At 46.7% G+C, this 25,251-nt stretch overlaps 1 protein-coding gene across 6 annotated transcripts in view; it reads left to right on the forward strand.

Annotated features, from left to right (window-relative positions):
- Window positions 1-9,808, forward strand: part of CD82 (CD82 molecule) — a 65,265-nt gene extending 55,457 nt beyond the window's left edge. For all 6 annotated transcript variants that reach the window (XM_007060722.4, XM_037900097.2, XM_043548317.1 and 3 more), the window contains 4 exons: window positions 687-794; window positions 4,701-4,889; window positions 6,628-6,711; window positions 7,259-9,808. In XM_007060722.4, the coding sequence (XP_007060784.2) occupies window positions 687-794; window positions 4,701-4,889; window positions 6,628-6,711; window positions 7,259-7,333 (456 nt within the window). In that variant the 3' untranslated portion in view covers window positions 7,334-9,808. The remainder of the gene's footprint in view (window positions 1-686; window positions 795-4,700; window positions 4,890-6,627; window positions 6,712-7,258) is intronic.
- The last annotated feature ends 15,443 nt before the right edge of the window (window positions 9,809-25,251 follow it).

The raw sequence follows: 25,251 nt of genomic DNA on the forward strand, positions 1-25,251 counted from the left end.
CGCTGAGAGTGACTAGCTTGCTCTGCTTATCAGGCTCTGGGTGGGTATGAATGGCAATATGGTGGTGGGGTATTTACTGATGGAGGGAGATCTAGAGCAAGGTATGTTCGGAGTTTATCATTTGCATTCTGAGATGCAGCTGGGCTCTCCAGTTAGTAGGATCTGTCAGTAAATTACCAACAAGGGGTCTTGACTGCTGTCTACTGCCCTCACCCAAGGCTGAGTAGGGAAACCCTAGTTTCATGACTTGGGTTCTGATTCCCACAGTGCTGGGTGCAGATACAGTGGTCTGTCCGGGTGGGTCTCAGGGAGGAAGCTGGCCGAACTTCTACTTGCACCACCTTTCCAGTCAACTCTGGCTCCTTGAAAAGAGGCAGAGGGAGTCAGCGCACCTTCCTGTGTATAATCTTGCCCTAATGCCCAGCATCTTCATTTGAACTTGGTCAGTCACTGCGGATCTCAATGTACTTTGCAAATACCTGGGCTTTGAGGCTTCATTAGTAAGTCAGTGTGTTTAGCCTCTCTGTACTGAGAGGGGAAACCACTTGCCTAAGCCTGCAGTGTGAGTTGCACAGCCAGGCTGATAGTATCCCATCTCTAACCCTGGAGAAGCAAGTGTGAACTCTAGAGCATGGGCAGCAATCTTGAGTGACCTGTGTTTAACCCTCTTGTCTTCCATTTGCCAGCTGAAAGCAGAAGTGTCCATCGTGGTCCGTGACCTCATTCGGGATTATGACCCTTATGATCCAGACAAAAAGAGCATCCAGGATGCATGGGACTATGTACAGGAACAGGTGAGTCATTGCGTGAGGGATGGTGAGGAGAAAAGACAATGCTGTATGTGGTGGTGGGGTGGCAAACGTTGGCATTGGACAAAAGTGAGGTGCTGCTAGAGTCAGATTGAGAGTAGGGGCAGGTGCTGGGTAAACTCTAGCAACCCCTTCTCTTGACTGCCTCTCAGCCTGTCTCATGGCCCCCACTCTTCCAGTCCTATGCACCCCCCTTCAGTGATGCCCTCCAGCCTCCTTGCCAGTGGATTTCAGGAATCCCTTCCCTTCCCTAGCCAGTTGCCCTGTGTGTTGAATCTCTCTGTTCACAGATTCCAAGGTCAGAAGGGACCATTGTGATCCTCTAGTTTGACCTCCTGTGTAATACAGACCACAGAACTTCCCCCAAAGTAATTGCTAGAGCAGAGCTTTTTAGAAAAACATCCAAACTTAATTTTAAAAATGGCTGGTGATGGCGAACAGACTATGATCCTGGGTAAATTGTTCCAGTGGTTAATTACTCTCCCTGTTAAACATTTCTTCCAGTCTGGCCCTGTGGCTCTCGCCTGGCATTACTCTCACCATGCTAGTCTCCAGCTGCAGCACTTGGCTCGTGCACTAGGAAGCTGTTACTGGAAAGGACTGTTCCTTGTTCTCATTCATATTTGTAGAACTGTGCCTGTTGAGGAGGGGAACTGCACTGGGCCCTGCCATCTGGCCAAGCAGCACAGCCAGCTGTATAGGGTTTGAGTGCCTACCTGCTGAGAGGCCATCTTGGCTGCTGTTCTCAGGCAAGGCCCTGCAGCTGCCGGACCCAAAGGGGTAGGGGTGGAGAGTGGTGATTTGAGCCTTACTCTCCAGAGGCACCCCACCCCCACTACTTTGCACTCCTTTACCCCAGCACCAAGCCATGCGTTAATACTCCACTGACTCCTTTTGCTGGGATTAATTTCTTTGGTAGTGCGCTAATCTGAAGGTTTAATGCCAGGCAGCCCAGCTTAATCTGTTGCCCTACTCCCTAAGGTGTAGTATCTTATCTGCAGGTGCCAGCATTGCTGGGAGCCATCCAGCTGCCCATGGGTTCTGCTCTTGGCATCAAGGTCACTGCCTGAACAGCTGGTGGGGAAAGTGAATGTCCTGGTTCAGCATTTGGGCATGCCAGAGTCATGTTTACCTAGCTCCAGTACTGTGATGGGAGCTTTGCAGGCGAACCGGAGAATAAGGGCCCTGCCTGTGAGAGCGTGCAATCTAGCCAGGATAAATGGATGCAGTAAAAACAAGGGACACTCTAGTGCCATGGCTCTTGTTTGTTTCAATGTCTATGCTTTCTGGAAAGAGCATGCTCTAAGAGGTTTGGCTGGGAGAGTGGAGGCATGACCAGACCAAGTCAGAGAGGGGGTTTCAGGCATAGAGGGGAAGGCAATAGGACAGAGCAGGGCAAAAAGAGAAGGATGAGCTTGAGCATGTTGTGGCAAGAGGGGCAGTGAATTGGAATGCACGGGCTCCCCCGGCAGCTGAAATGGGGCAGTGTTGTATTCTCAAAGCATAAATGTGAAGACCAAGCGCTCCTGACTCCAGGTGTCTAAATCAGCCTCTTAACATTTCAGTTTTCATCCTACCTATTGGGGATTAAAACTCCCACGCACCAAAAAGCACTTTACATGGTCTATGGGGCAGATGGGGATGGAGAGCCGTATCATGTAGGTCTCTATTTGGATGCTAAAGGAAAAATCCAAGCCACAATCTGCCATCATAGTCTTTCGTCTTTGACCACCTTACAGACAACTGACTGGGCCATGGAGTTGGAGTCCCCTGTCCTCCTCAGAATCCATTTCAGCAGCAGGGAAGCTTGCATCCCCAAAGTCTATGCTGTGGATAAACAGGAGTCTAGTGTCTGGGATCCAATGCTGTTCATTAGCACTAGAGTCCCTGCGTGAGCATGGGAGGATGTGTGGCATAGTGGGTACTGTGTCTGGAGCATCTCTGGAATATCACATCATTGCACAGCTCGCTCAAGCTGTCCAGACTCCCAATCTCCTTGCATTAGTTAGCTCTTCCTGGGGACTGTTTTAGTGGAATTAAATGTTCCAATTCAAGTCTTAAATATCAGATGCTGGCTCTAAATTGGAGTCTTTTAATTGTTCAAGCACCAGCTCTGGCATTTTCAGGACTCTCCACTTCATGAAATTGTCACCTGGTTTAATAAATAAATCCAGTTTAAGCCGGAGGACTTGCTAGTAGGCCAAGCATCTGAATCCCTCCCTGGCTTCCACTTGGTGAGCTTCTGGTAACCTTGTTGCTCAGATACTATGGTGGAAGCACTTGGCGACTGAACGATGGGTGTTGTGTATAAGACAGCCGGCTAGACCATAAATTCTGATTTACGTGGCCTTGGGTAGACCTCATGGGGGAATATGCTTCCCACTGAAGCCATCAGCTTTCCATGTGTAGATGGAGGAAGATAATTGTCTGGCCCCTGGGATCTTTTTGCAGATGAGACAAAATTTCTCCCAGTCTTGTCTCCTCTTCACCACCCCATTAGCCTACACATTCTGTTTTGAAACAGCTGACTCAAGCTGTTTCCATGCATCTGAGGAAGTGGGTTTTTTACCCACAAAAGCTTATGTCCAAATAAATGTTAGTCTTTAAGGTGCCACTGGACTCCTCATTGTTTGTTTTGTTTTTTCCCCAAACTGATGACTAGGGTGGGTCCAAAGTTTTGGGTAGACATGGTAGCAGGTGGGCTCCATCTTGTGGTGGCCAGCTGTTACTGTAGCACTTAAATTTCAGGGGCTGAAGATCTGGGCAGAAGAGGATGAACCTTGCATTGATAGAACTTTTTTGCAAGTTAACTTTAAGGTTGCTACTCTGCATGTTCTCCAAAATGTTCTGGTTTCTTACAACCACGACATCTAATATTATGGAAATGGTACACTTAAGGAGAAGATCAAGTAACTATTCAGAGTCTGTACAATCTCAAGTAAAAACATGTAAAAATACTGCTTAACTATGTCCCCTACGTGGTCTACAGATTTGATTCTGGGAAGGGATTACCTTGCCAACATAAAGGCCACAAAGTCTCTCCAACTAAGCATGCATGCCTTCTGCCATCCTCCTGCTCTCACCCATTATTCACCAGAAACATCGCCATCTTGCCCTGCCTCGTTTTGTAGTAGCACCCTTGCATTCAGCACCATGGTTTTGTAATGAGCTGGGGATAAGAGGAGATAGCATCAGAAGTGTGTTCTACCTCACCTATTCCCCCCCCGCCCTTAAAAAAAAAAAAACAAACAAACAAAACCAAAACCCTCTCGCACTGATATAGAGTCACACAAGATTGTGTCTAACTCAGGTCTTCACTAGTTTCCCCTGTAGTTTTTAAAAGAGGCTATCACTCATAAAGTGACAGTACCAGAATGCCTTATCAGTGTGTGTATAGAAGCATGACTTGAGTATAAGTCATATGGTCTATGGACCTCTAAATGTCTGCCTATGCCTTCTTCCTAGAGGTGAGGCTCATATGCTCCAACACACTAGGTGCTCTGCTTGCTGGTTCTTGTAGTCTGTGTCTTACGCTTCTGGATTGAAGATGGGACGCTGCAATTTCCTCTTTTTAAGCACGTTAGGTGTGGCCCTCTAACTCATGGCTAGCTGCCAAAATGGCCCTCACGTAGGTAAAGTTTGGATTGGTGCCTCTGTTCTAAATGGTTACCCCATGCACACATACTTCTGATATGACCTGGGATGCTAGAGGCATGTTAATGTTATGGGGAAGAAATCAAAATCCAGCCCTTGCACTTCCCATTTTGTTTCCTACCTGCAGTAGATATTGCATGGAGAAAGCCTGTCCCTACCCACTGTCAGCCCCTCCCTCTCTTTTACCAGCCAAAATATCTGAATGAGAATAAATGAGAATACTTTCTTTGCTCTTAGCTCACTTGCTGTGGCTGGATTGGGCCACAGAACTGGACGGAAAATGAGATCCTCCTGAACAGAAGCCTGACTTACTACCCCTGCTCCTGCTCCAATGTCTCAGTTGACGGTCAGCATAAGAGTGGCTTCTGTGAATATGTTCCTAATAATAGGACTGTGTCAGTTGCTGACTGGCCTGTTTATACAAAGGTGAGTCTTTGAGCCTCATGGGACCTGTATGGGAAGTATCCATTGTGTGATTCCCTGGTAGTATTCTAAGAGAAGCTAGAGACAGAAAACTGTTATTGAGGTCATCTTGTCCTTAGTCCTGGAGACACTGCAGAGCCCTTCTAGGATACGTTTTCAAGGGCTTGGCTCTGAAATGCCCTAAGCAATGGGGCTTCCACCCCTTCTCTGCTGATGCTGCTCTACAGCCTGATAAATCTCACTGTCAGGAAAGTCCATGTCATTCCATGGTTCAGAAGGAGAAACAGGAACTGTTCCCTTTCCCGAAGGACATAAGAATGGTCACACAGGGTAAGACCAATGGTCCATCTGGTCTCCGAAAGTGGCCAGTAGCAGAGCTTCCAGGGGAGTATAGAGAACAGGACAATTGGAGTGATCTATCCCCTGTCTTCGTCTTCCACCTTCTGGCAGCCAGAGGTTTAGGGTTGCCCTGAGCATGGGGATTATATCCCTGACCATCTTTGGCTAATAGGTCCATCCATGACTATCTTCCATGCACTTATCTAGTTCTTTTTTGAACCCTGTCATACTTTTGGCCATTGCAGCATCGCATGGCAATGACTTCCAGAGGTTAATTGTGCGTAGTGTAGGGAAAACTACTTCCTCTTGTTGGTATTAAACCTGCTGCCTATTAATTTCATTGGGTGACCCCTGGCTCTTGCATTATGTGAAGGGGTAAATAACACTTCCTTCTTCACTTTCTCCACACCTTGATGATTTCATAGACTTCGATCATTCTTTTCTAAGATGAACAAACCCACTCTGTTTCCTCATATAGAAGCTGTTCCACACCCCAGTCATTTTTTTTGCCATTCTCTGTACTTTTGCCAATTCTAATATCTGTGTGTTGAAATGAGGCAACCAGAACTGGACACAGTATTCAAGGCATGGGTATACCATGAATGTATATAATGGCATTAATATTTTCTGTCTTATCTTCTATCACTTTCCTAATAGTTTTTAACGTTCTGTTAGCCTTTTTGACCACTGCTATGTATTGAGCTGAAGTTTTCAGAGAACTATCCGTGGTTCTCTTAAGATCTTTGAGTGGTAATAATTGATTTAGAACCCATCACTATGTGTATAGCTGGGATTATTTTTTCCAGTGTGCAATTTTGCACTTATCAGTGTTGAATTTCATATGTCCATTTGTTTCCCAGTCACCCAGTTTCATGAGATTGCCCCTGTAACTCTTCCCAGTCAGCTATGGACTTAATGATCTTGAATAATTTTGTATCCTCTGCAAACTTCACTGTTCACCCCCTTTTCCATCCCATTGAATTGAATTAATATGTTGAACTGCACAGGTCCAAGTACAGATTCTTGGGGGACCCTGTTGTTTATCCCTCTCCATTGTGAAACTGACCATTTATTCCTACTGTTTCCTATCTTTTAACCAGTTACTGATCTATGAGGTGACCTTCTCTCCTGTCCCATAACTACTTAATTTTCCTTAAGAACCTATGAGGGACCTTATTATCAAAAGCTTTCTGAAAATCCAAGTATACTGTATCAGCTGCAACACCCTTTTGCCCATATTTGTTGACCCTCTGGTAGAATTCTGGTAGCTTGGTGAGGCATGACTTCCCTTTACAAAAGCTGCTTTGACTCTTCCCCAACAAATCATATTTATCTGTGTCTGATAATTCTGTTGCACCCTTCAGATGTTTATAGACTCTTACCCTACTTCTTTCTTTCCTAGGGCTGCATGAAGAATGTGCAGAGCTGGTTACAGGACAACCTTGGCATCATCCTTGGAGTCTGTACAGGTGTTGCTGTCATTGAGGTGAGTCTCCACTACCCCTGCACTCTCTAACCTAAACATTGGGCTACTTCGGGTTCTGGGGACCTGGCCAGGGTGGGACCACAGCTCTAATGCCCCCTGGGATGGGTTCAAAGCTCCAACAGCCAATGAGAGGACCCTTCAAACAGAATGTTCAGTATCTGTAGGTTACAGATTGGAAGGTGAATCTATCCAAGCACTAGCTGCTGTTCTGGGAGTGTCTCTTTTCCATGGTCTTGCCAGCATATCTGGTAGCTGGGAATCCATTGTGTCCATAACTAAGAAGAATGTGGGTAACTAGTCTCAGTTAGTGAAATCCTAGTGATATCTGTATAAAAGGCTAAACCAGAGTAACAAAGATTTTAAGACACCTCTTTATGCAGCACAGTGCTGTGTCCTCATGCTGGCTGTTAACAGCCCATTGTGGCAGCAGGACCAGCTGTCTGCCTGTCTTGCACTCTGATCCCAGTTATCCCAAAATGCTTGCTTTTCCTGTTGAGCCTGCCTGTTTTCTGACACTCTCTTCTTTTTCCCAATGCCTGTTTTCCAGCTGTTGGGGATAGTGCTGGCCATTTCACTCTGCAAGAACATACACAGAGAAGAATACAGCAAAGTACCCAAGTAATGAGTCTTCTGATCCTAGTGCTACCCCACCGCAGAGATGCAAACAGAACATTCCTGCCTCATCCCCCTCACACTGACCATTACTCCAGTGAGATCCCATTTCTCTCAAAACACTGAGGAACTGTAGTGGCGCAATACAATATGACTCTTCTGGTGATCAGAGCCCTGGGCAGCCCCTCTCCTGTCTCTGGATAGTTCCTACTCTGTGAAGCGGGCCATTTCTCTATCTTGCATCATATGATCTGATCAACCTGGGAGGGCACGAAGTTTTCACTGCTAACTCCATGTTTAACCGTCTCCTTCCCATCTTCATTCCCTTCCAGTCCATGAGGCCAACAATAGAATAATCCTCCTCCCCATGCCACCTCTGTTCACCATGTGAGCTGGGAATCCAATGAACCAGCAAGAAGACTGAGGGCTTGGCCTACTGGTGGTGGTGATGGGTCACCCGTTGTAGTACATTGTGGGTGAAAGAATGCTTCCCTTCCAATTAGCTTCACTTTGTCTTCTCCCTGCCCTTACCCCCATCCAACTCAGACTGAATCTGAGCATACAAGGTTCTAGACAGACACCCCTGGCTCCCCAAAATCATTCCTCCCATTTTTTTGGAGTAAACCAAACACTGCCTTCCATGTAGCTCCCTTCTCCTTCTCATTAGATTAGAAGCCTCCTGGAAGGAGCCAAGCCCACCTGTTCCAAGTGTGGACCATCCAACAGCTTGTGATGTCATTGCCGAGCTGCTCTTGGAACACAGGCAGATGGGTCTTGGGCTTTGCTAATTACATAGCCCCTTCTTCCATCCCTAGTCCTCCCTTTCACTGGCTCCCTGTTGGCTCAGTGGCACTTTAGAGACTGACTAGCACAGGTGTCTGTGGGCTCAGCCCTGACTGGCTCTGCTGGCATGTTCTTAGGTTGCCAACTTTTATAGAGGTGATGACTATTTTTCCGATATGAAATCTACGATTTTTAATACTGTGTTTTTTTTAATTATGATAAGACAAAAGCATCTGTATCTCGATTGCTGGCCAGGGAGGGATGGCTGCCACTGGAGTCCTGGTCATGGGGTACAGGGAGGAGTTTGTCCGTGTTTGGATTGCTAACTAAGTGCCTCGGGGCCTGGAATCACTCTCATTGGTATCTGGATCATGGGCTTTAAGGGGAGTTGCTACAGTGGGTATCCTAATAGCTGGCTCCACACAACCGCTGATGGTTGGATTGCTGGCTCTATTCTAGGTGAGGAAATGGGGTGGCTTGGTGCCTGGACGTCTGGTTGTGTGTGCAGTGACAAGGTCGCTGCTGACTGAGACCTGGGGAAGAAGGGGAGTTACTGCTTACAATATTCAGAGTACTAGCTTCCATTCACCCTCCTCTTCAGGCCCCGCATCAAAACCCCTGAAACAGCCAGCTTGTGACTGCAGCTCTACTCTTGCCTACTGACCTTTGCCTATTGCCTTCTTGGAAACCCAAATGAGGTTGGGGTGTTCACGCTCATGGCGCATGTGCTGCCCAATTTTGGGGATCATAAAGGGACAAGTGACACCTACCAACCTTGGACATGTTGGCATCTCTATAACAAAGGGAAATGGATCTGGTGATTGTGCTGACTGTGGCCAGCAGCAAGGGGCAGCTCTAATGTACCTTGGGTGAAGAAATCCACCCCCTGCCCCCGAAAGGAGCTGTCCTGGGGTCCCTAATCTCTCTCACTGGCATAGGAGGCTTGGGGGAGGGATGCTCTTGCAGTGGTGGATGGAAGTCATTGCCCTTGCAAGGGAAGGTGTGGGCTACTTTACTTGGCCTGTGGAGGCATTTCTAGCTATGGAATGTGATCCTGGTCTTGGGTACAGGGGCCTGGTGGGTGAGTCTGCCTTCAATAGCAAGCATGAAGCCCTATGCACTGGCTCTCCAGGCATAGTCTCCAATTCCAACTAAAGGGGTAGGCTGGCTGGCTAGCTACTCCTCCCTTGGCAGAGGGTAAAGAAGTGCAGAAGCCTCCAGGGAATTGGTAGTCTCAGCAGTGGGCCAAGGACTGAATGGTCCATGGAGACTGCACTTCCCTTTCGCCCCAGATGCCATCCCTCCAGGGAAAGCTAAATCTATGTAGACCAACAGCACTGGGGAACGTTGCTATTGCATTTCTAAGGTGATTTGAGTCTTTCTTTCCTGAATCCCCTCCTCTTTGTACGGATCCCTCCAGCCTAATGCTTACAGGGGTGGCGCCTTTTTATTGCTCTGAAGTGAAGCTAGCATCCCATCCCCCCCATCTCTTGTAGTAACTAGAGGCTTGTACCCTAAGGTGGTTTATTTGTTGGCATCTGAACTGGAGAACAAGAGCCATATGCTGAGCAGAAAGGAAGTGGAGCCCCTGCTGAGCTTTTTTTCTTTGTCTTTTAGGGACCTCTTCCTACTGGAAGAAACGCATGTACAGATCTAAAACATAGAGGGTATTTCTGCAATAAAGAGATTTACTTAAAAAACATCACAACCCAACCCTTGTGCATTGCAATATTTGCTCTGTCCTTTCTCCTTTTGTATAAGAATCTCCTTGTGATGGTCACACCACAAGGGGGCTTGGTCATATGGTAAGAAGCACCTGGAATTGACATCTTAATAGTGCAACAGGGGCTGCCAGTGAGGCCTGCCTGTGAGAAATTCCTGGTGTGGTATTGTGGAAACCTCTCCTCCCACAGTTTGGAACTTTGGGTGAGGGGTGCTTTTTTGTTCACTAGAGATTGGGTGTTTTGTTTTTTTTGTTTTTTACTCCTGCCCCCTGCCTACAACTGTAATAGCACTCTTGTTTTCAAGGCAATTACTGTATTCAGGGCTAAATAAACTGGGGCTGGAGGTACTTGAATAAGCGCCACTTAGTTTAGCCCAGGGTGCCATCTGTATTGCATTAACAGAATCCAAGAGCTATAATTCCTCCAGTGAATGTGTGCTTTTTAGTTACTGACCTTAGAAGGCCTCATCACACTATGCCCACAGCAACCATGGAGGCCTGACTGCTTCCTTCTCACCCTGTCTAACCCCAGATTTCCTCAGGGTCCTTGATCCCACTCCCCCTTGCTCATAGGTACTTATTCTATGGGTGCTCCAGGGCCTCCAGGGAAAAAATAGTGGGTGGTTAGCACCCACCAGTGGCCCTGCGGATCAGCACCTCCCCTCCCCCGCCCCACCCCACCCCCGCCCCATCCATCTGCTACAGATCAGCTGTTCAGCGGCATGGGGGAGGAGCAGGGGCAAAGTGGGGGTGGGGACTTGGGGGAAGGACCTGGCGTGAGCGGTGTCAAACACCCCCCAGGAACTGAGGAAGTCCACACATGTGCTGTTGCTACACTCCACACTCTAAGTGAGGCCTTTCACTAAATGGAGACATCAAGATGAAGAGGAGGGTGAGAAGCTGAGGCAGCCAGAGTTGTGGTCTGGTTGGCGCATTCTCATTACTTCCGTAAATCAGTACAGCAATTGATCGGAGTGCTGTAGTTACAGAGAAGTAATTCTGTAGTGACTATGCAAACCACTCCACCTTGGATAATCAGAGTTCAGATAATTGTATAATTGAGAAGTATGCCGTTATGAGCAACAGGTAGAGTTCCCTGTATGAATGTTGAGACATGGCATGTCACTAAATGCACACATGCAGGCGTAAGACTGCTTTCCAGGGTCCTGTGAGCCCTCAGAGCCCAACAGCCACCTATCACATGGAAAATTAATAAATGGTAAGTATTGTAGCACTTTACATGTTCAAAGGACTGTACAGCCACAAACTTCACTAGTTGTTGACATCCCAGTGAGGTGGGTGGGTGGAACTAACCCCATTTTACAGAGGACAGTCGAGGTGGATGAAATGATGTGAAAAGGTCAAGTGACTTACCTGCAATCACACTGTGATCCCTGGCTCTGCCACCAGCTGGAAACCAGGAGTCCTGATTTCCAACTGATAGGGCCCTACCAAATTCACAGTCCATTTTGGTCAATTTCACAGTAATAGGATTTTAAAAGTAGTTAATTTCATGATTTCAGATATACTGAAAAGTTCAGTTTTAAGTAACTGTAGGGGTCCTAACCCAAAACTGGGTTGTGGGGGGTCACAAGGTTATTGTAGGGGGGTTGTGGTATTGCCACTCTTGCTGCTGGTGGCAGCGCTGCCTTCAGAACAGGGTCATGGAGAGCGGTGGCTGCTGGCAGGGAGTCCAGCTCTGAAGGCAGCACCATTGCCAGCTGCTGCGCAGAAGTAAGGATGTGATGATATAGTATTGCCACTCTTACTTCTATGCTGCTGCTTTTAGAGCTGGGCCATTGGCCAGTAGCCGCCACCACTCTCTGCCCACCTGGTTCTGAAGGCAGCACAGAAGTAAGGGTGGCAATACTGCAACCTCTGTACAATAACCTTGTGACCCCCCTCCCCAACCCCACAACTCCATTTTGGTTCAGGACCCTCAGTTTGAGGAACACTGGGCTCCCCTTTGAAATCTGTATAGTATAGGATAAAAGTACAGACAAGACCAGATTTCACTGTCCGACACGTTTTTCACAGGTGTGAATTTGGTAGGGCCCTCCCAGTCGACCACCCTCTTTCTCTTCTCTGCATATTACAAGACACAACGTACTGTTTGGAAACAAAATTATTGAACTCTAAGAGGTCTGCTTTAGTTGCACCAGGGCCAAGACTAGCTGTGTCCCTTTCCACTAGTCTGTTCTTGGGAGAGGAAAAAGAACAGTGGCACCTTAGAGACTAACAAATGTATTTGAGCATAAGCTTTCCCACTTCATAGGATGCATGCAGTGGAAAATACAGTATGAAGATAGATAGATATATATACACACAGAGAACATGAAACAATGGGTGTTATCATGCACACTGTAGCGAGAGTGATCAGTTAAGGTGAGCTATTACCAGCAGGAGGGGGGGGTGGAACTTTTGTAGTGATAATCAAGATGGGCCATTTCCAGCAGTTGACAAGAAGGTTTAGGAACAGTAGGGGGTGGGAAATAAACATAGGGAAATAGCTTTACTTTGTGTAACGACACATCCACTCCCAGTCTTTATTCAAGCCTAATTTAATGGTGTCCAGTTTGCAAATTAAGTCCAATTCAGCAGTCTCTCATTGGAGTCTGTTTCTGAAGGGTTTTTTTTGTTGGAATATTGCAACTTTTAGGTCTGTAATGGAGTGATCAGGGAGATTGACGTGTTCTCAGACTGGTTTTTGAATGTTATAATTCTTGATGTCTGATTTGTGTCCATTTATTCTATGTAGATACTGTCCAGTTTGGCCAATGTACATGGCAGAGGGGCATTGCTGGCACGTGATGGCATATATGACATGGGTAGATGTGCAGGTGAACAAGCCTCTGATAGGACCTAATCACATCAGCCACATTATGATGGTGTCCCCTGAATAGATATGCAGACACAGTTGGCAACAGGCTTTGTTGCAAGGATAGGTTCCTGGGTTAGTGTTTTTGGTGTGTGGTTGCTGGTGAGTATTTGCTTCAGGTTGGGGGGCTGTCTGTAAGCAAGGACTGGCCTGTCTCCCAAGATCTGTGAGAGTGATGGGTCGTCCTTCAGGATAGGTTGTAGATCCTTCATAATGTGCTGGAGAGGTTTTAGTTGGGGGCTGAAGGTGATGGCTAGTGGCGTTCTGTTATTTTCTTTGTTGGGCCTGTCCTGTAGTAGGTGACTTCTGGGTAGTCTTCTGGCTCTGTTAATCTGTTTCTTCACTTCAGCAGGTGGGTATTGTAGTTGTAAGAATGCTTGATAGAGATCTTGTAGGGGTTTGTCTCTGTCTGAGGGGTTGGAGCAAATGTGGTTGTATCGCAGAGCTTGGCTGTAGACAATGGATCGTGTGGTGTGGTCCGAATGAAAGCTGGAGGCATGTAGGTAAGTATAGCAGTTAGTAGGTTTCCGGTATAGGGGGGTGTTTATGTGCCCATCACTTATTAGCACCGTAGTGTCCAGGAAGTGGATCTCTTGTGTGGACTGGTCCAGGCTGAGGTTGATGGTGGGATGGAAATTGTTGAAATCATGGTGGAATTCCTCCAGGGCTTCTTTTCCATGGGTCCAGATGATGATGTCCTCAATGTAGCACAAGTAGAGCAGGGGCATTAGGGGACGAGAGCTGAGGAAGCGTTGTTCTAAGTCAGCCATAAAAATGTTGGCAAACTGGGGGGCTATGCAGGTACCCATAGCAGTGCTGCTGATTTTGAAGATATACATTGTCCCCAAATGTGAAATAGTTATGGGTGAGGACAAAGTCACAAAGTTCAGACACCAGGTTTTCTGTGACATTATCAGGGATACTGTTCCTGACTGCTTGTAGTCCACCTTTGTGTGGAATGTTGGTGTAGAGGGCTTCTACATCCGTAGTAGCTAGGATGGTAGCTAACTGCCTCTTCCCTCCCCAAGCGCTATCCCTGTTGGCCGGTATACTGAATGAACTGAAAGCTGTTTACGCCACTTCAAGTGTTTGACCACTAGAGGGCGGTGCATCACTATAGCAAGTTTAGGACTGTATGGTCCCTATTGTTGCCGTATCATCTGAACTGGGTTGTGTCTTGGGGATGGAGCTGATAACGGTTTCTTTAGCAATGAAAAGTACACAGCAACCTTGAAAGCAGACTTCTTATGCAAATTAGCCTCAAAATAAACTGCTTCTCTTGCACTGTCAACTTGTTAGACTGGAGGTGATTCCTGGACTTCCCCAGTCTCTCTCTGGTGGTGAAGGCAGCTCACAAGCATATATTTCTTGTCTGCATGCTCTCCACCACCTACTGTGTTTTGAACTCCCCTCACATCCTCCCCCTGCAGATAAAGCTGGGGGGGGAGGGTCGCATCAGCTGCTGTCTCCTCTCGTCTTGAACTTACAGAGGTTACACCATGTAGGGAAAAGAATGGATGTTTCCCCTATTGCCTTAATGCTCCCCTTTTCCCCTCTAGTCCTGTATGGTACTGATCCCATTGCAGGAGGAGTGTTGTGGATGGGGGTGGCAGCCAATAAAATTTGCACCAGCTCGGTTTCCGCTGCAGCTGGGAGCAAGTGGAAATTCCTCAGTTCCTGTGTGCACAATACCATTCTTCCTGCAGAGAGCCTGCTGCTGTTCCAGGGATGCACGTGTGCCTGGTCCAAACTCCCAGCTCTCCTCCAGAAGCAAAAATTGGCCATTTTCATCATGGTTGCTGTTGGAACCAGGAACACTTTGGCTTCTTGAGAGCTGCTCCTCCAGTCGGCCTCAGTCATTTCCACCTGCAGGGCAAAGGTTTCCTTAGTGCTGTTCCTGTCCATCCATATCAACTGGTAAATAACAGGGGAGCCGAGGTGGAATGGACCCTGGCTTTACACCTATGTGCTGTGAGGCCTGGCCAATGTGTGCTAACTCACATAGGCTGCTCTGGCTGGCCTCTAGCAAAATATCCTCAAGAGGTCCCTGGGATTGAGACAGATTCCTATGGATTGGCTGCCTCTCTTCACGGGCATAGTAGCTGGGATCTCTCTGAGCATCATCAGGTGCCTGAAGGATGCTATAACTTAATAAAACTGCCAGTGACCAAGCTGAAGGTAGCATTAGTACTACCATGACCCAGGATGGCCCTAAGTAGAGAGGAAGGTCCCAACAGTGTCCATAGCTTTATGAACTGGAAGCACTGTTGCTGCAGGCCCTGGTAAGTAAACCTTCATCTGCACAGGCACAGGGACCTGAAAGCTGATCTCATTGACCTATGGGGAGATCTTTATCTTGCAGGTTAGGCAGAGCTGGAATGGGAAGTCTCCACCTACTCATAAACCTACAGTGGATTTGAGTAGAGAATTTAGTGGGTGATTAACCCTTTCAGAACTGACTAGGACACCGCCAATGTCACCAAATCCTTAACCCAGATGGGCTACCATGTTGGGTGAAGGGTTGGTAGGAATTCAGGTAATGTTTGACCTCTTGTCCCCATTGCTGGACTGGAATAGGGCCGTGTACAAGGTGAACCCACAGATTCATTTTTTCACTGTCAGCAGCTGTCACTTTAACCCACAAACAGAAAACATCTCAATTGCATGTGGGCTGGATACCTGTTAGCCCCGAAGACTCTTGGCTCTGCCGCTGAGGTTTTGTTGCAGGGGAAGAACCACAGCTGCTAGCCAGGATTTCTGATTGGAATTTTTGGCCTGATGGATGCTAAAAACGTTTGCTGGCATCATGTTGTTTGGAGGGGGAAAGGGGTTTGCTAGTATAGCTTATTTGGTTCAGGGAAGTGGTTCAAGCTATACTCAATGGTTCTTTTTAAGTTGGTACAAGCTGTGTATCTACTAGGGGCATTTGCTGGTGCAGCTATACCCCAAAATCCTTTTTAGCGGACAAACTTTTGGGCCTTGACTACCCCTGGCCAGGCCTGTCGAGAGCCACTCTAGACAGCTGAGCTACCTGTTCTGTTTCACAAAATGGAAGCTGGTACTTTCATACTCAGCATCTCTTGTGGGCAAGCTTCAGTCATTGGCTTCCACATTCCAGGCATATGTGCTGCTGGTTCCTTCTCTCAAACTGCTCAGGATTGATGCAGAAGTCTTGGAGGGGATGGAGATCGAAAGAGGAGTGGGGGAGAGACAGGTAATGGCAAATATATATTTGTGGAAAACAGTCTTCATTTTCAAGCCAGGAACTCTAACCACCCCCCCAACCCCCTCATTCCCACGTAGGACTAAAGTGCCCTTCCTCCTTTAACTAAAAGATGAATAGTCCAAAGTGGCAGGAGTGCTGACTCCTATACTACGGTAATGCTGCAGAGGAAATTTAACTTTAGCTACTGTGAGGTAAGTTCTGTACAGGCTTTAGCTTTCATATAATGCTGGTTTAATGTGGCACCTAGATCCTAAGGTAACTAGGCCATCTATAAATGGACCATCAGTAGGATATGAAGAAGTCCCCCTCCTAAAGCATAGGGAGTGCTACCTCTCTAGATGAAAACTGGGTGCACTCCGCTTCCCTCTGGCAAATTCCAATGTGGTGGTGACAGTAACTCAGTAGCTTGAGACCATGTCATTCACCCTCTAAGTGCTCTACAGGTGTAACCTGGCCATCACCCTTCTCTACAAGGCAGGAAAGTGTTGCTCTGTGATGGGCTATCCTTCTAGACCCCCATAAGGCCCCTAAAGATATTTTTGCTGTCTTATGGGCCTTGCTTTAAATCACTCTCCTTCTAGCCTTGGACCCAAAGCATCTAATTAACTCTGATCACAGACTCTATTCATTATTGCCCAGCTCTTTCAGCACCCAGACAGCATCAACTGCTACCTTCCCCTAACCCCACTCAATGCTGCCTGCCTTGCTCTGCCTCCCCTAGCCCTTCCAGCTCTAGCCCAAGCAGCCTTCACTGGAAGTTCTTGGTTTTATTTTAACCCGAGTCAGGATGCCCTGACCGCATGGAATCACTTAAGCTGCTTGAGTGACAGGCATAGCACAGATTCATTTAACCTCCACTGCTCTTCATACTAATTGTTTTTCCCTGCCTTCCCTCTCCTCACTAGAGCTATAGGAGGCTGAGATGGGACACATACGAGCTAATCAGTCAGGTTAACGGGCTTGCTATTGTTCTTGATTAACTGGGTGACTGGTTGAGCGCTGGTCAGTGATGCATCTAGAAGGTGACACCAAAGAGCAACTCCAGCCTACAAAATCAAATGTTTCTATTTCCCTGGTGGTGGCTTGTTCTCTCCCTCCTCCCGCTTCGAAAAGTGGCCTGGACATAGGTCCCATAGCTCAGTGCTAATCCCTAAACGTGTTCCCTGTAGGAGTTGGGTTAAGAGGACCATGAGATAGAAGAACTACTGAAGTGCATCAGACCACTGCTTGTATGACAGTAACCTGCATGTGCTCATGGCCAGTACCTAAGGAAGATGAAAAACTTCATCCGTGAGGCATAGGGCCACCGGTATAGTGCTGCACCCAGGGGTATGTCTGTAAAAACTTCCACCTGCCTCCCCCCACCCCAATCAATTTGTACATTGAAGTGTGCGCTTTGAGTTTTCTTTTTAACTTTGAACATATAACTGCAAATGTTATCAACATGGAATTTTGAAGCAGGAGGGCTTCATCGAGTTTGGAAGCTGAGAGCAAACACAACTATAACAACAGAGAGGGTGTATTTCCCAACAGATGTCCAGGCATTTTGTTGCCTCCCGAGTCCCAAGAGATGGGCAATACAGGCGACCATGTGCCTTTAGGAAATATCTAGGAAGAAGCCAGCATCATGCTCCCTAAAATGCCCTCATGGAATTTGTGAGGTTCTGTCAGGGTTAGATTAAGGCCTAGTGGCCCTGACTACTGAACTAATAGGATGACATCAATCTCTGTTTCAACCCATCTCCTGGTGAGTTGAAAGGTGTGTAACCCGCAAGGAGATTACATAGATTTTTGGGAATCTGTCTGCTGGCAGCCCAGGGAGAAGCCATTTTGGAATCAGTCTGGAGCCAGCAAAGGAAAGGGCAGGACTGGCTCTGTGGGGAGCTGGTGAGTCCCAGGCCTGCATGCAGGGTTCCCCCTGAGAACAGGCCTCTAGGGACCTGACAGCAGATCCCTCAGCTGGGTTTTTCCTTCTCCACTGATGATTCCCAATTTGTAGCGTTTGCTGGGAAACTTCCCAGCCAGCTGAGTTCGCCCTCCAGCTCCCTAGGTGAGACCAGTCACCACATGGTCAGCTCTGCTCTGTCTGCTAGTCCAGGGAAGCTGCCTGCTGAGTGTGTGACTGGAGGCTGGGCTAGGAGGCTACAGTTTGGATGTTAGTGTAGTTGTGTAACCTACACCTTGAGCCCTGCACCCCTTTGTGGTGAGGGGAAATCCTGGGACCGACGCAGCCTGATTTGCGCCTGAGGAGGATCCCTGCCAGCAGAGAGTAGCCCCTCTGCAGTGACTGAGGAGTCCAGAGTCCTCTCTGAACCTGAGGATCATTCATGGAGTTTGTGAGTGCACCATCTTTTAGCTAGTTAGTCAGGGAATTTGTTTTGGGGACCCCCTACTCCCTGAACTGTGTCCTCAAGCCAGGGAGTAAGGGTTTGAGGATTTTATAACCTGCTGCATATTACACCTGTGGAGAGATTTACCAACTTCTCCCACTTGTGAGTCCTTTGGGCTGTACTGAACCCAGTCAGCCACACTGCTAAACCACTGCAGAGAAGAATTTTCTAGTTATAGGTCATCAAGAGCCCCAGCAAAGTACACGTACCAATGGGACACTAATTTTACATTTGCTACATCAAGTCACGGGTATTTGCAGTGTGGGCACTGGTGACCCTAAAAATAGTGTTTTACCCTGTCATGTTGTATTTGTCTCCTGTTTAATATAATTATTGTGTTTGTGTTGTTTCTTGGAAGTCTCCAACTATCTGGCAAGTAAGTGGGGATTACCCTGTGGTTAGAATTTTCCTCCCAAGCTGCCCTGGTGACCCTGCCAGGAAGGAGCGAGGGGGGGTGGAGGCACCGCCAAATAATTTCATAGGAAAAAAGAAAGAAGATACACCCCGCTGAGTGGGTGGTGGGATCCAAAAGAATGCAGACCTGTAAGCGGATTGGCATTAAAGGAGGTAACCAGGTGAAGAGGGGGCACTACAGGTGTAACTGATGCGGAGATGGCTGCAGGGAGCCTGAAATGGTAGCTCTGAGTTGGGAACTGCCCATTAACACCCCACTCCTATGAATGCTGAAAGACATTGCTCTGCATGTCCCCTGCCAACCTGGACATGCCCTTGCTGCTGCCACCACATCATGGCTCTGCCAGAGTGGAGTTGCAAGGCCCCCTTAGGCCCCCAGCCCCTCTAAGTCCTCCATCTTCTGGGACGTACCCTCACCCAGTGAAAGGCAAAGGAATGGTGACCTAGGGTGGCAGACGCCCTAGTAGTGGTTGCAGGCCCCAGTAGATGGCTCTCGTGTGGGTGGCCTGTGCTAGTTCATTCCAAGCAAGTTTGGTGCCATAGTGCAGGGGGGATCTTTGTTCCTGAATTGCTTTAGTTCAGCCCTGAGTTCTGTTGGAAACACAGGAGCAGCACCCTCCCCCCCACCCCGCCCAATTCCCTGAGGCCTTCATAGACCCATAGGACTCCCATAGGAGCAGCAGTTTCAGTAATTGCTGCTACCTTTGGTGGGAGTGACTTCTCTGTCATCCTTGATTTAGCCAGCCTCTGTCCAAGGGTCTTTAGTGATCAGCCTCCAGGAGTTTCTCCTGAGGCAGGTACAGTGGGGGTGTGGGGAGCAGACTTGTGCTTCCTCCCAGCGCTTGTGAACTCTGTTCGATATGCCCTGGACCATGGCAAATCTCTTTCATGTAATGTATTTTCAGGGCCCATGAGAAGCATGGATTATCCTCTTGCCCCTGACCCTTGACCTCCTCCAAGGCAGCCGCTCTGTCAATAAATCTTACAAAGGCAGATGCCCTCTTGTGCTGTGGGGAGGAGGGCAAGCTGCTCCTGCAGTCACCTGAGCGCACTGGGGAAGGAACCGTTAAAAGAAAAGCCTTATCTGTGCTAAAAACATTTTGCGTTCTAGGGCTTCTAGCTTTGTCACAGGGCAAATGAGGCAGTGATTTAACATGCTTGTACACTGAGCTCTTCAGGCCAATTCTTTGTAAGGATAATGTCTGAAGTAGCATCCATGAATGAATAAGGCTTCCATGTTCGGTCTTAACAGAATTCTATATATTTTGACGGCTAATATCAATGTGTGTTTTCAAGCTTTTTTTATTTTAACTGATTTAAAATTTCATGGTTGTGAAAACTGGGGGGCGTGTTTCAGACAATTTAATGACAGTTGATGTGATTCAAAAAGTTAATGGCCCTACTTGAATTGCAAGATGATTGTCAAAAAAAATTTGCAGCTGAGTTGTGAACAAGCTATAGAAAATTGTGGAAAAGTAATAATGGACCTTATTTGCGGTAATATAGTCCCTTATTACTTTTCCACGATCTTCTGCTGCCGGCTGCCTGAGGCTAAGTCAGGGCTCCTGTTGTCAGTGGGAACACTGAGCTGACTGAGGTCACCTTGGGCTCCCGCTCTCAGCCCCACACATGGCAGGGCTCCTGCCATCAAAACTGTGGTGGAACCCTAAAATTGCAGAATCCGCAATATCTCAAGTGAAGTAAGGCCTTATTTATAACCATTAAAACACACAGTCAATCATACATTAAAACATAGAGCATAAATAACCTTAAATCAATCTCAAAGTTCTCAAGCAGCATTTTTCTAACTGTGCCCATCTGTAAATTCTGATGATTATTGGTAGAAATATTTGTGTGTGGTGAAATTGACATTTACTGAGAATCTAGCCTCTCTCTATATAGTGAAGCTCTTTCACTTTCTCGTTCAAATATAAAAGTTGATGCGCTGTGTGTGTGTGTGTGTGTGTGTGTGTGATATAACTGAATAAATCTGCTAAAATGCCTTTCTCCACTAAAAAGTCTGATCTACTCTAGCAACAGAATAAAGATAGGGTGAAAAAGAACTTAGTCAGGAATTCAGCACTAAGGGTAGACGTGTAATCTTAACTGTATACATGTACATTATAGTACAGCTTTTAATACATGTTGACACACTAGTTTTCACAGGACCGAGTCCACATTGCACCCCTGCGAAAGGCTGCTGTGCCTTTCTCCAATCCTTATACCTAATTAAGTCACAGAAGATCCCAGTGTGGGGGTGTTTACCCTTCTGGATCCTGCTTGGGGGCATGCTCCATGGTAAACTTGTATATTCAAGTACTTCTAACTTCTTGAAAACGCCTTTGAGGTTGAAACTTGTCTTGTTAGGATTCATCCCAGAGATGGAAACCTATAGGAAAGATTGGCTTACTTCTGAATTATGACTGGGACAATAATATTTCTCCCTGGGTTTAAAATTCAGGTTTTTACCATGGGTTAGGTCCTCAGAGAGGACATGTTCAGCCTAGAAATAAAGTTATAATCATTTGAAAATCTCACACTGCATATGCATGATACATGATGTTCTGTTCGTTTTAATAATGCACCAACGTGCAGTGCTCTAGAGAGACACTTTTGTGATCAAGAATATAGCTGGAAAATCCCTTGCTGAAAGAAACCCAGCTGTGTTTGTTTGCATGGGTGACACTGTTTATCCAAATGTCATGTTTTACATTCAGACATGCCTACTGCATGTGTTTGTTTGAATGTTCAATCAGTGTTCTTTCTTTTCACCAAGAAATTAAGTGCAAAATCTGTGGTGTTGCAATATTTTAAAAGCATAAAAGGCAGGAGAGTCGAAGTTATTGTTCCCACAGTTAGGTTAATTTTTGCCCTCCTTGCATGTAAAAGCTACTGCTATATATAGAATTATGAAATACTGCAAATGTTATATGAGGCTGCACTACAGCTATGGTGAAAACCATCACCACAGCTCTAACTTGTCTATTTCCACCCAGAACTGTGTATTAGCAGAGGGGTGTCTTTGGTTTAAACCTGCACACATTCTTATACATGCAGGGGTATGTGTGTTCTTTATACATAGATGTAAATATAATATGCATTTCATATGAAAGTCTGATTTCAACCTTTAAGCAACAGGATCATGACTCTAGTTTTCAGTACATGAATGCAAAAACAGATTTCTACCTCTATATGACAAGTAGTTCTTTAATGGTCTAAGTCCTAAGGAAACAGTGATTTCAAATTCCCTGATTTATTTCAGAGCTGACCTGTGCTCATAATCACCTAAAATAAATGAATCCAGATTGTTGTGTTCAGCCCTGGTCCCAACATTCAATGATGTCTCCAGCGCCTTTGCTGAGGTGGGGGGGGGCTGGGCTAGTCTAGAACCACTTAAAAATGGGCCTAGTTTCACGATCTTCAGAATAAAGAGCTCTACACAAACAGTTCACATCCCTCCTCCTGCTGGAGTCTATGACCAAACTGAGCATGACTTTGATCTTTAATACAGATTCTACTAAGCTGAGTCTCTGTGGCCCAACTGAATTTCTGCACAGGTGATAACGTGGAAAATCTCTTAGGTGTTTCAGATGCACTCATTACTGAATGCCTATGTTGACTGTATGAAGGTTCTTTGCTTAGTATCTGCGGTTACTGTAGCGTAAAGGTCAAGCAGACTCCATACAAATGCTATTCCATAACTTTTTTCAATGGCAGAATATCCAGTAGTGAAGGGAAATGTGCTGGTGGGTCTGAGGTTAACTCTGAGCAGAAAAGTACCCACATTGCTTAGCTCACCACAGCAGACAGGGAGTAGGGTCTGTTTTAAGGAGAATCTCAGTAGCCCCTTCGTGGCTGGAATGAATTGCACTTCTGTGTCACCACCCAGGGAGCAGATATAGAGTAGTTTATACTACCACTGCCCATGAGCAAATGGAGCATGAAATAGAGGGCTGCTAGAATTCGAGAGTGCAAGCTCTTCAGGGCAGGGACCTTGGCTGGTTGCTCTAGGAGGTGCTTAACACTCCTTTGGACAAAGTAGAAATAACATCTGTATCTGTAACCTGCCCCTATAAACCTCACAGTGCTCCTCTGAAGATGGCATGTATTGGTGGATGGACATTCTTCCTGAGTGGAAGTGTACCCTAGGCAAAATCTCAATCACTCTATCTGTGTTAGCTACCTCTCTGAAAGAGTCTGGGCTTGCCAACATGCCTTGGCTTTGTTTCTCTTCCAGGGACACCGGGCAGGATTCACCTCACGTGTGCATTTCCAGAGGGTGTCCCAGCCTCACCGGCCTAACGTCCAAACTGGAGACTAACAGCTCTCTTTCCCCGTGCTGACCTAGGCATGTTACTGGTAACATCCTATCATGCCATCACCTTGATGAAGGTTGGGAGCAGCAAATGTAATTAAATCTGGTTTCACTGACGCTATTCTGCTGTACCTTCTACGCTCTTCACTGAGCTGTCTGTGGGGAAAGTCTGACCTTTGTCCCATTGGGAACACCTTGTTGTCAGGTCAGGCTCCCTCAGACAATGAGCTCGTGGTCATGGGTGAGAGGAATGTACTCTGTTGAGTTGGGACAGGCCATGGTTTCTATTTTTCCAGGAGGGCAGGCCTCTTGGGTAAGACACAGCAGGGGGGAAACTGTATCATGTCTGGTAAAGAGTGAACTGGGACCGAGAGACAGGAAAATTTGAAGGGATCTAATAGGACATGGCTGGTCACCCGTGCATCCAGCCTGGCAGAATTTGATATAATCTAGTTGCAGCCGAGGGTCAAAACTGCCTTCCAAACCATCCACTCTTCTCATCTTCACTAGTGTGACTTATGCTGCACATGCAGGATATTTCTGTTGACTTCTTGCACATACAAAGAAACACATCCACATCATCTTTCTACTCAAACTACTCTACTGACTCCCCATCTGTTTCAGGCTCCGGTTCAAACCTGCACTCCTCAGTTTATAAAATTGTCCACTGACTTCCTCTAGTGGCCTTCTGACATCTTGTCTCTCTTCTCATCCCTCCCCAAGTGTCAGCCTCCTTTCTACCTCTTCATATAGCCTCACCACTGATAGCGTGAGAGTCTTTTCCTCTACAGCTCCTGCCTTCTGCAACACCCACTTCCTGTATCTCTCCACCTCATTGACTCCATCTATCTTCAAATTTCGTCTGAATCCATCTGTTTTCTTCTTTGGTTCTGAATGTAGTCAAATGTTCAGGAAGTTTGGATCCAGAATTGAAGTTTGCAATTTGGGCCCCTATTTCTCATTTTCAGACAACAGCTGGCTCTTCAGAGACTTGGCAGTTCTGGGGAGACCTTTGTTGTGGTACTGGTGGGCTATAAGTAAGTGTAGCCCAATGCCCTTATAGTGACCGAGTGGAATATGGATGAGATCTGGATTTGCATTGAGGCTAGTTCTTATTTTCTCTTAATTACTTTCCCTTGGCTACCAGTCTGGGATTAAATGAAATGCTTGGACCTAGTTAGTATAGCAAAGAAGCTAGTTACAGCCCAGCCAGTTTTATATGATGGGAAACTCCAGCAAGCACAGCCATCTGATCAGTACTACTGCAAATTTGGCAATTTGATGCACCACTCCACTGGAAGCTAATTAACGCCAGGCCCTTCTGGGCTAGGCAATGCAGTAGCAGGGTCATGTTGTCCTCTGTTAGGCAATGGCCTCATCTGGCATGAATAGAGATGTCTGTCGATTTTGATGAGTGGTAACTGCATACAACTATTTTTTTCCATTGCTTCAATTCTCTTCCCTTTTTAACAGGAGGCCCAACGTGACTGAGTTTCTCACTTTCGCCATCACCACCTTGGCCAGAAGGATGTTTCCTTAGGAATTGCATCAGTGGGGACACTTAGATACAGCAGTGATGGGTGCATTTAGAACGGCTTTAGATTGACTAATAGTGAAAGGTCAGCTGGAATCAACCTCCGGTTTTCCTGGGCCTGAACAGCTACTCTCTGGTTTGTCAGACAGTGCAGGAACTGCCTGTTGACTCTGTTCATTGGTGTAATCCTCAGTAAGCCCTCTTCTTACCCAAGAGGCGTAAGGGTGGCAATGGTATTCTGGACTGGAGTTTAGTTTTCCCTCAACACGATTTGAGGAACAGCTCTGTCACACCATCATTGATTCTCTCCCAGCCCAGCTCCTGGGATGTCCAGACTTCCAGAGCCCTGGTTTTAAAGCCTGGGGGATTTATTATATATAAATTAAAAGTTTATGGATGGAGAAGCATGGTGACCATTGCCTTTGGCCCTTTGAGGATGCTCTGGAGCAGACGCCCCAAAGTTTACTTTGTTTTGCTTTAATCTATCAGGCTTTTGATGTTACTTGATACTTTTAATAATATTGTCCAATCCTCTAGCAACTTTCATCCCACAGGAACCCAAATGTTTTACTGGCTATGGAATGAGTCCTGTTTCCATAAAGCAAGATGTCCTATTAGCTGCAGTAGCATTACCTGAGTACGGGAAATGGCTAAGAATCAGGACT

This window comes from Chelonia mydas, chromosome 6 (genome assembly GCF_015237465.2).
Source record: "Chelonia mydas isolate rCheMyd1 chromosome 6, rCheMyd1.pri.v2, whole genome shotgun sequence".
NCBI lineage: Eukaryota > Metazoa > Chordata > Testudines > Cheloniidae > Chelonia > Chelonia mydas.